This window comes from Eurosta solidaginis, chromosome 5 (assembly GCF_040869045.1).
Source record: "Eurosta solidaginis isolate ZX-2024a chromosome 5, ASM4086904v1, whole genome shotgun sequence".
Classification (NCBI taxonomy): Eukaryota; Metazoa; Arthropoda; class Insecta; order Diptera; family Tephritidae; genus Eurosta; species Eurosta solidaginis.
This window is the reverse complement of record NC_090323.1, coordinates 250,588,962-250,599,565: the sequence shown is the minus strand read 5'-3', so window position 1 is coordinate 250,599,565 and position 10,604 is coordinate 250,588,962. Positions and strand designations below refer to the sequence as shown.

The 10,604-nt window shown below is 37.6% G+C and overlaps 1 protein-coding gene across 2 annotated transcripts in view; it reads right to left on the bottom strand.

Moving 5' to 3' along the window:
- Positions 1 to 602: 602 nt before the first annotated feature.
- The window catches only part of Got1 (Glutamate oxaloacetate transaminase 1), a 57,067-nt gene continuing 47,065 nt past the window's right edge, over positions 603 to 10,604 (bottom strand). For both annotated transcript variants that reach the window (XM_067789704.1, XM_067789705.1), the window contains exons 3-8: positions 9,070 to 9,177; positions 6,923 to 6,996; positions 3,624 to 4,101; positions 3,399 to 3,564; positions 1,601 to 1,743; positions 603 to 1,514 (exon numbers count right to left, since the gene is read on the bottom strand). In XM_067789704.1, the coding sequence (XP_067645805.1) occupies positions 1,366 to 1,514; positions 1,601 to 1,743; positions 3,399 to 3,564; positions 3,624 to 4,101; positions 6,923 to 6,996; positions 9,070 to 9,177 (1,118 nt within the window). In that variant the 3' untranslated portion in view covers positions 603 to 1,365. The remainder of the gene's footprint in view (positions 1,515 to 1,600; positions 1,744 to 3,398; positions 3,565 to 3,623; positions 4,102 to 6,922; positions 6,997 to 9,069; positions 9,178 to 10,604) is intronic.

The following is a 10,604-nucleotide window of genomic DNA, read 5'->3' as shown; positions in this document are numbered from 1 at the left end:
GATGTTGTATGAAACTTGAAATGTTTGGTATTGGATATTGTTGACAGATCATAAGACGCCAACTAGCGCAAATGGTAAGTTCTGACTGTTCCTACAATTGTGAGTACTGACCGCTAGATGCCAATACCGGTTTCATATGCATACACCTAATAGACAGCTATTTTTACAATGGAATGCTTAAATTTAATAAACACTTTTAAATAACTCAATGCAATCACTTTAACTTTTTGTGCATTCAATGCTATGACCAAACAAAAGTTCTGCACTTAAGTACGTCCATAGCGTATGAGTAACTTTTGCTGACATACAAAATTTGTCGCACCACCCAGTGGCGTGACGTGCAATTTAAAAAAAAAAGGTTAATTTAAAATTCTTAGTTCTGAACCAAAATTAGTCTATAGCCAAAATTTGGTGATGATTGAAGTGTGGGAAATACGTTTCCATAGGCAACACACAAGCACACACACAGAATTTGATTTTTATATATATAGAATGTATTTTGTTTTTTTTTTTTTTTCAAATCCGAAAGTAATTTCTTTAGAGTCGAGTTACATAAAAAATCCCTGATCCATCAATTTAGGCATCAATAAAAGAAGATAGAATACATTTTGGAAAACATTTTATTTACTAATTTCTGCAACGGATTACAGCTGTTTATTTTAATTATCCAGCACAAGGAAATACATAAAATACAATACAATGAGGAACTTGGTTGCTAAACGTTATATATATATTTTTCTAAGTACTATTACAAGTAAGAATATATTTGTTTCAATATAATTACAATAAATTTAATTTCGTTACATTAATATTTGTTTGAACATCTTTTATTTTGTTATTATTGTTGCATCTTATTTTTTACTACAAAATTTTTGGCGGCGTCTAATATATATTTGTATGTATGTATATCAATTTGATTATATTATAATACAAAATAAATTCTGTTGGTTGCATTAATTTTCGATTTATATTTTAAATATGCGCTTTTTTATTTAAGTTGGGAGTTGTTGTTGTCATCAAGTGTTAAGGAGGATAATCGGTTATTTTTTTTTTTTTTTTTGTAAATCTTGAATGTCACTGGACTGCGGACTACAAATATCTATTAAAATATGATCTTATTTAATACATGCTGTCATATGTATATGTATGTATACGTGTGTACATATTTGTGCATCCTAAAGACATTCCCTAATAAAGTAATGTGTACTTGGTTTGAAAGCCTTTAAACAGTATTACATTCATACTAATTACAATAATAATTTCTTTCGTTTTTTTTCTTCGTTTTGACTCGCTGTTTAGCATCTCTTTTAGCTTCTTTAATTTCCCCTCTTCTCTTGGTGCTTTAAATGCTTAAATTTGTTTCAATTAAATTTTGCTTTCAACTTTTGTAACAGCTGTATGTATGGCATTGGCTACATAATCAACATTATTCTCATTAAGGCCACACATATTGATGCGTCCTGATTTCAGCAAATATATATGGAATTCATCGATGAGCACACGTACTTGATGTTCTGTTAAATATGAGAAAATTAAAATGAGTTTTGGTTAATTAAATTTAAATTAATTTTGACTTATTTATTGCGCTTCAGTAATTTACCATTTAAGCCAGTGTAAGAGAACATGCCAATTTGTGAGACAATGTGATTCCATGTGCCAGGTGTTTTAAGTTCTGTGAGTCGATCGAATAGCGCTTGACGCATTTTAATAATGCGACCAGACATCGTTTGAATGCATTCCATCCTAGCAAAAAGAAAAAAGCCAAACTTTATTTATTACATTTAAGTGTTAATTAAATGCTTTCGTTGAAACGGTTGTGGCCTTTTAATTGTAATTGTAATAACTATAATTTGTTGTTGTTGTAGAGATAAGAACATTCCTGAAGGCCTTGGGGAGTGTTATCGATTTTGATGGTCCTTTGCCGAATGCAGATCCGGTACTCTCCGTTAACAAGCACCATTAAGGTACTAGACCGACACAACACCCTCCCACTCCCTAGATCCGTGAGGAACTTGGGGTCGGCAGAACCTCGACTGTTGGTGAGGTTGACAATTGGGTTGGAGAAGCTATATATTGCGCTGGCACCCCCTTGAAAGTGTTGCGCTACACAAATAAATAATCATTTAAAATTCACAATGAAATATAAAACAAGGCCTTGCTTTAAAGTTTATTTGGAAAATCATTTCCCAAATACAAATTTAATTTTCTCCGATTTTACTTTTCACTTTTTACTGCCGTTTTGCTAGGGACGGCTGTGTAGTTTTAAATGTAGTTTTAGTCATATTTAGTAATGTAGTGTAGAGTTTTAGTTGTAATTGTAATGAAAATAGTAATTGTAATGATTTCTAAATTGTTTACGGGATCCTGTCGAGACTATTTTGTAACCATATCGATATCATTTTACGACTATCTCCAGTTGATTTCCGAACGATTTTATAGACCTTTCTGACACTATTTTGGATAGTTTTCGGGATTTTGTTCGGATAATTTCGCGACTTTTTTTGAAGCTATTATTTTTGTTATCATTTTGTGACTGTTTTGGCATAACTTCAGGACTATTTCAAAATTGTGTAAGGAATAATTTCGGCCTTGTTATTTGTATTAAAAAAAAAATTTTCGGTTTTTTCAGGATTTACAATAACAACGCCATTCAAGTCAAACCGGCTTCAGAAATTTGATTACTAGCCATAAAAACTTAAAGAATAGCAAACGTTGTTGTTGTTGTTGTTGTTGCTGTAGCGATAAGGACACTCCCGGAAGGCCTTAGAAGGTGTTATCGATGTTGATGGTTTTTTGCCGGATACAGATCCGGTACGTTCCGGTAACAAGCAACATAGGGTACTAGCCCGACCATCGCGGGAACGATTTGGTATGGCCACATGAAACCTTCTAGGCCATTCCGTCCTCCCACCCCCTAGATCCATCAGGAGTTCGGGGTCGCCAGAGCCTCGGCTATTAATGAAAAAGGATTCGCCACGGGTAGCTGAGGTTGACAATTGGGTTGGAGAAGCTATATATTGAACTGGCAACCCCTTGAGAGGGTTGCGCTACACAACGCCTTCAATCGATTTGGTATTTTAGTCCTCTTTTACGACAGGCATACCTACCGCGGGTATATTCTAAGCCCCCTAACCTGCTGAAGGTCATAGCAAAGTTCCATATGTAGTGCATTCTATACTAGTAAAAGTACGAAGCCTGTGCCCATTGCTTTCTATTTCTATACTGGTAAAAGTACGGAGCCTGTGCCCATTTCTTTCTATATCTCTATGGGAGCACATGTGTAGCAATTTTTGGTACTCCCCGAGGAAAATATAATGAAGATTTCTCGTTGGAATTCACTTCTGCCGATTACTGCATTCAAATAAATATTGTTGACTAGTCACGAAAAAAGAACTCACCATTCCTGACGCAACTGCGGATCATTCAATACTGTTGCAACAATACGACTACCAAAAGCTGGTGGATTCGAATACATGCCACGCACCAACCAAGTGAATTGTGAAGCCACCGCTTCTGAGGTAGCGGCACTGCGTTGTACTATCGTCAAATTGCCAACACGTTCGCCTGCGGGAATATACAAAAAAATTGTAAATTATAAACGAAATTTATACCTTTGCACTCACAATAAAGTCCAAAGTTTTTAGCAAACGATTGTGCGCATAACAACTCAAAACCACGATCCACAAAGTAACGCACCGCCCATGCATCCTTCACTGGATCACCACTGGCAAAACCTTGATATGCCGAATCAAAGAATGGGAAAAGTTTCTTGCGTTCAATTAAATCGGCCAATTGTTTCCATTGATCTTGTGTGGGATCACAGCCAGTGGGATTGTGTGCGCAGGCGTGCAATATGATGACGGCACCTTCGGGCGCAGCCTCCAAATCAGCGCAGAAACCATCGAAATCGATTGTACGTTTCGCTTGATCCCAATAGCGATATGAGCATAGCGTTTCAAAGCCAGCATCAGCAAATACTTTATGGTGATTCTCCCAGGTGGGATTTGAATAATAAGCAACTTTACGTTTTAATATGACGCTGAGAAATTGTGCTCCAATGCGAAGTGCGCCGGTGCCAGAAAGAGTTTGAATGCCAAAAGCCTGAAAGTAGTAAAGGGAAATTTTAAATTTAAAGATATTTGATGATGAAATGGATGAAGTAACAATTCAACGTGGAGCTTCTACGCCGAGTATAATCCCACACAAATATACCATAATAGAGATCCGAGGTATGGCCTCTTACTTACTTACTTAATTGGCGCTTAACCGTCTAAACGGTTATGGCCGTCCAACAAGGCGCGCCAGTCGCTCCTTCGCTCCGCCAACCGGCGCCAATTGGTCACACCAAGGGAGTTTAAATCGTTTTCCACCTGATCCTTCCAACGGAGTGGGGGCCGCCCTCTACCTCTGCTTCCATAGGCGGGTTCCGATAGAAACACTTTCTTGGCCGGAGCATCATCTTTCATTCGCATAACATGGCCTAGCCAGCGCAGCCGATGCGTTTTAATTCGCTGGACTATGTTGATGTCTGCGTATAGCTCGTACAGCTCATCATTAAATCTTCTTCGGTACTCGCCATCGCCAACGCGTAGAGGTCCATAAATCTTTCGAAGAACTTTTCTCTCGAACACTCCCAAAGCCGCTTCATCTGCTGTTGTCATGGTCCATGCTTCTGCCCCATATAGCAGGACGGGTACGATAAGTGACTTGTAGAGTATGATTTTCGTTCGCCGAGAGAGGACTTTACTTTTCAATTTCCTACCTAGTCCAAAGTAGCATTTATTGGCAAGATTGATTCTTCGCTGGATTTCAGTGCTGATGTTGTTGCTAGTGTTGATGCTGGTTCCCAAATAAACGAAGTCTTTTACTATTTCGAAATTATGGCTGCCAACAGTAGCGTGGTTGCCAAAGCGCATATGCGCTGACTCTTTGCTCGATGACAGCAGGTACTTCGTTTTGTCCTCATTCACCATCAAACCCATCTTTACCGCTTCTTTTTCCAGCTTGGAGTAAGCAGAACTAACAGCGCGGGTGTTTAGGCCGATGATATCAATGCCATCAGCATATGCCAGTAATTGCACGCTTTTATAGTATATTGTTCCAGTGCGGTTAAGTTCTGTAGCTAGTATAATTTTCTCCAGCATCAAATTAAAGAAATCGCACGATAGGGGGTCACCCTGTCTGAAACCTCGTTTAGTTTCGAACGGCTCGGAGAGGTCCTTCCCAATTCTGACTGAGCTGATGGTGTTGCTCAACGTCATTTTGCACAGCCGTATAAGTTTTGCGGGGAAACCAAATTCAGACATAGCGGCATATAGGCAGCTCCTTTTCGTGCTGTCGAAGGAGGCTTTAAAGTCGACGAAGAGGTGATGTGTGTCGATTCTCTTTTCACGGGTTTTTTCCAAGATTTGGCGCATTGTGAAAATCTGGTCGATGGTAGATTTACCAGGTCTGAAGCCGCACTGATAAGGTCCGATCAGCCGGTTCACGGTGGGCTTCAATCTTTCGCACAATACACTTGAAAGGACCTTATATGCGATATTAAGAAGGCTGATTCCACGATAGTTGGTGCATTTTGCAGTATCCCCCTTCTTGTGGACTGGGCAAAGAACACTTAGATTCCAACCGTCGGGCATGCTTTCGTCCGCTCATATTTTGCTAAGAAGCTGCTGCATGCGCCTTACCAACTCCTCGCCGCCGAACTTGAATAGCTCCGCAGGCAATCCATCAGTGCCCACGGCCTTGTTGTTTTTCAATCTGGTTATTGCTATTCTAACTTCGTCATAATCGGGCGGGGGGACATATATTCCATCATCATCGATTGCGGGATCGGGTTCTTCATCTCTGCGCGGTGAATTGCTGCCTCCATTTAGGAGAGCAGAGAAGTGCTCCCTCCATAATCTAAGCACTCTCTGGACATCAGTTACAAGGTCGCCGTTTTCATTCCTACAGGTATGGCCTCTTGGGAAATCTATTTATTGTTACATCAACAACATGGAACATGGATCGTCTTACGCCTCACGCGACTTGAATCTGTGGAAATTCCTATGCTATAAAGATTGGCTGGGTCTCCGGCGCAAAAATAGTGAACCTGATCAGTAACAGCTTGGCAACTCCTCAAGAAGCCTCCGAGATGACTATGATTAGAGACGAAGGAGCCTTTCTCTTTCTCTATCCTATAAAGCAAAAGAGGTCGTTGTTCTACACGTAAGGGAAAACAATAACAACCACAGGATGGACGCAAACTGGATTAAAACGTCATTCACAAAGTCGTTAGCGCTATCGAGACTTCTTTGCACTCCAAGAAGTACACCTGGCAGGCTTCTGGGACATTGAAACTGCCTTTGACAGCGTTTAAACGGAGGTCATCTGCAGAAAACTTGCACTACATAGAACCCTGAACTCTATAGTTGTATTGATTGAGTCTTGAGTGGAATCGTTAGCGCAACTTTGGACCTCGGATTGGTACGTGATAAATGACTGCAAGGGGCACCCTTCATCGCAGGTTCATATTAGCTCCTTTAGAGTAAAAGGAATAAGGGTTGTCGCAGATATTTTCCGTCCAAAGATTAGTGAACTCATGGAGAGCTAAATATCAGTTTTATCCTTCGCTTCGTTTAGAGGCAAGGTTTGGCCGCTGTCAGACCGAGGCATAACATGCCGATGTTATAGGTTCCCGTTTTCTAGATAGTTTTCCCACCCCATGTTCACACGGAAGAGCAAGTGGTTTGATATGGCTTACTTAGGAAATTTCAGGTTGGACGAATATGGTCCAATCTGACACACATCGAAGGCATTCACAATAGAGAAAAACGAACGCCACTCAACCTAACCTTACCCAAATCAAACTACAATTACACGATCTTTAAAACAAAACGTTTCATATCTACGTATGCAATATTGTTTATTCTTCTTTACTTACACGTTTATCGGCAATAGCAGCTGAGTTCTCGCCCAACAACAAGCCTGTGGCAGCTTTTGTGAATGCATCATTGCCTTTAATTGAAAGTAAACGATGTAAATTAGTCAAATGCTGTGCATATATTTATTCATATGTACGAGAGGACTAACAAAAGTTCGATTATGTCTGTACTTGAAGCAGTGGATACGATGCACTCATTCCGAAATAAAACAAATCTTTAACAAGTAAAGGTGTCTCAGTTCGGGTGTAACCGAACATTATATACTCGGCGTGAGCTTCAATTGTACATTTCATTTCAGATAAATTACTTTTCTACATAACACGTGGCACCACCCGTTTAAAAAAAATGTCTCCCCATTTCCTCTTACAATAAAACTCGTTAAGTGAAATATCATTGGTTCAAAACTATGTTTTGCTAAGTTATAGCTTATTATTCTAGTCTACGACGCTTTTAAACTTGTTTTATATCTAAGTTGCCGTGGTCTTTAACCGATCCCGTCCATTTTTACTAAAAATATTTTCTGCTATAAGGAAAATATGTGTACACAATTTAATTACGATATGTTACTTTTTCTTCGGGTGATGGCTCTCGAAACATAAAAAATTTCTTAGCCATAAAAGGGGCGGTGCCACACCTATTTTTTTTTTAATTTAAAGTTTTTCCTATTTATTGTTATACATCCACTTGGGATATGAAATACCATCGATATAAAGCCCTTTTTTGCAAAGATATAGCTTATTTTATTCGTCCACGACCCTTTTACAAATCTTTTATATAAAATTGGGCGTGGTCCTTAACCGATTTCCTTAATTTTTCTTCGAAGCATTCCATATAGTAAAGGCAACCTCTCTGCCGAATTTTCTTACGATAGGTTTACCGGTTTTTGATTTATGATTAATAATATTTGTAAAATTGATTTTATAACAAGTGGGCGGTGCACGCCATTTAAAATTTTTTTTTTGTTTCAAATTTTTATCAAGAGTCTCAATATCAGTCCACATGTCAAATTTCAACATTCTAGGTGTATTACTTACTAAATAATCAGGTCTTTTGTGTTTTCCAAAATGTTATATATATAAAAAGTGGGCGTGGTTATCATCCGATTTCGCTCATTTTCAACACCAATCTATTCTGGGTCCAGATAAGCTCGTGTACCCAATATTTACTCAAGTTATCGTGTTAACGGACAGACGGACGGACATGGCTGAATCAAATTTTTTTTCGATACTGATGATTTTGATATATGGAAGTCTATATCTATCTCGATTTCTTTATACCTGTACAATAGGGCGGGTCGGTTTAAAAATCGCTCATTGCTCTGTGAAAATCGTATTCTAGGGATCAAAATAAGAAACTTTGCCGAAGGAACCATACCTCTAGAACGAATTCTGATGTCCCCCCCTTTGGGTCGAACTTTTGGGTAGGGGCAATTTCAATTCTACCTGCTGTGTCTTGTGGTGGCTTAAAAAAAACAACACAAGCAATTTTACGATCTGCAATTGTGTCACAGTGATACCTTCATTTTTTAAAACGGTTGAATAAAAAACCCACACAACTATGTTTACGACATGCAAATGCATCACAGTGATGCCTTGGTTTTAAAAGGGGGTTGTAAAAACGCCAATTTCTAATAATTTTTTTAATTTCTTTTCTATTACTAAGTTAAATTCATTTTTTTATTTACATATGTTCTGACTAAATAAATTTCTAAAGAGAAAAATAAACTCCAAAAAGAAAAAACATAGGCATTTCAAAGTGGGATTTTTCAAAATTTGCCCCTACGACCCAAAGGGGGGGACATCAGAATTCGTTTTAGAGGTATGGTTCCTTCGGCAAAGTTTCTTATTTTGATCCCTAGAATATGATTTTCACAGAGCAATGGGCGATTTTTTTGCCTCCCCACAAATCGACCCGGCCTACTGTACAACCAACCGTTATCCAATCAAAGTTAATATACTCTGTGTGCAAAGCACGCTGAGTATAATAATAACCACTTAAGCGAACTTTTGTTGGTACCCACATACATATATGTATTTGTACCACAAGAGAGCTTATAATTGTTTTTAATGTTTTTTATGCTTAAGCTTCATGAAAGATGAAATATCAATTTGTTAATTAATAAAAATTTGCTGTTTATTGAACTGACCCAATACTGGTAGATATTCGTGGTTGATCGCTTCGTCGCTGGTAATTTTGATTTCTGTTTTACGCACCACCGGCAACACCCATGGTTTGCCTTCATTCGTTCGGTAAGCTGTAAGACGGCAGTAAAAGTAAAATGAAAAATGATTTAAATTATTTGCTATTATTTATTGAAGTATGTTTGTGGGTTTGTTTATTTGCTTACAACTGAGAAATATTTATTTATTTTTTTTTTCAATTTAATTGATGTTACAATAATAGCATTAATTAAGTAAATATAATAAACGCATTACGCTAAAGGGTAAAGTACAGCAACAATTTAATTACTATAAATCAAATTAATGAATTGATGAAATGCATTAACGGTTTGTGTTATTAATTAAGCTGCAAAATGTAATTTATGCAAACGAAATTAAATTAAAAGAGTTTTATATAAAAAATATGTAAAGGTGATAATAGATAAGAGATAATAGATAGCAGATAATAGATAATATATAAAAGAAAACAAATAATGATGTTATATATATCAGATTATAGAAAATAAATAATAGATAACATATAATATATAATATATAATAAAAAAAATGTAAGGCGCGATAACCTCCGAAGAGATTTTAGGCCGAGCTTCTATTCCAATTCGAGTCGTGCTCCTTTTTTTATTTAATAATAGACAATCAATAAAAATAAATAAAGATGCGGTCTTCCAATCTGCGTCGTGCTCCTTTAAATTTTTCCTACAAATTGGCGGCACGGGACCTACATGTTTTACGTCCACTCCGAACGGCATCTTCAAGGCAGATGCGTTTTCACAAATCACTCCCAAGGAACGATCCCGCTTAGAAAGACTTTCTAATTGGGAAACTTGATTCTAAATTTTTAAGGTACGAGTAGCTTTGCACGGGAATATAACCCAGGATCATCGGTGTGGTACGCGGAGCACGCTACCATCTCCACGGCGGCCGTAAAAGTAATAGATAAATGTATAATAGATAAAAGGGAGAGGGAAGGGACGAGGAAGAGGGAGAAGAGGAGATACAATAAAAGATAAAACTTCTTGAAATTTACTCAAAATTGTGGTTAAGGCAGCGGACTAGGGGGCTTAGAATACACCCGCGGCAGGTATGCCTGTCGTAAGAGGCGACTAAAATACCAAATTGATTCAAGAGGGCCAGCACAATTTATAGCTTTCAAATCAAATTTTCAACCTTCGGGTGTCCTTATCGCTACAAAAACAACAACATATCGATTAGATTTAAATAAAATCAAGTTTTTGCTCAATTTTTGTTACGTTTTAAATGGAAAACTGTCTTTCTCTAGTTTGAACTTCAAGACAAAATGATTCAAGTCGAATTTAGCACTTTGTTTTCCTTAAGTATTTGGTAGATTTGAATTTATTTTACTTCCTTTATATTAGGTCGGTTGAATGTTTATCCGCTTTTCATACAAATCTTGCAATCGATTTTTAAATAACTTCTCATTGAGCTACAAACGTGAAACTGTACACATAGGACATAGGTTAGAACACCGTGACAATGCAAC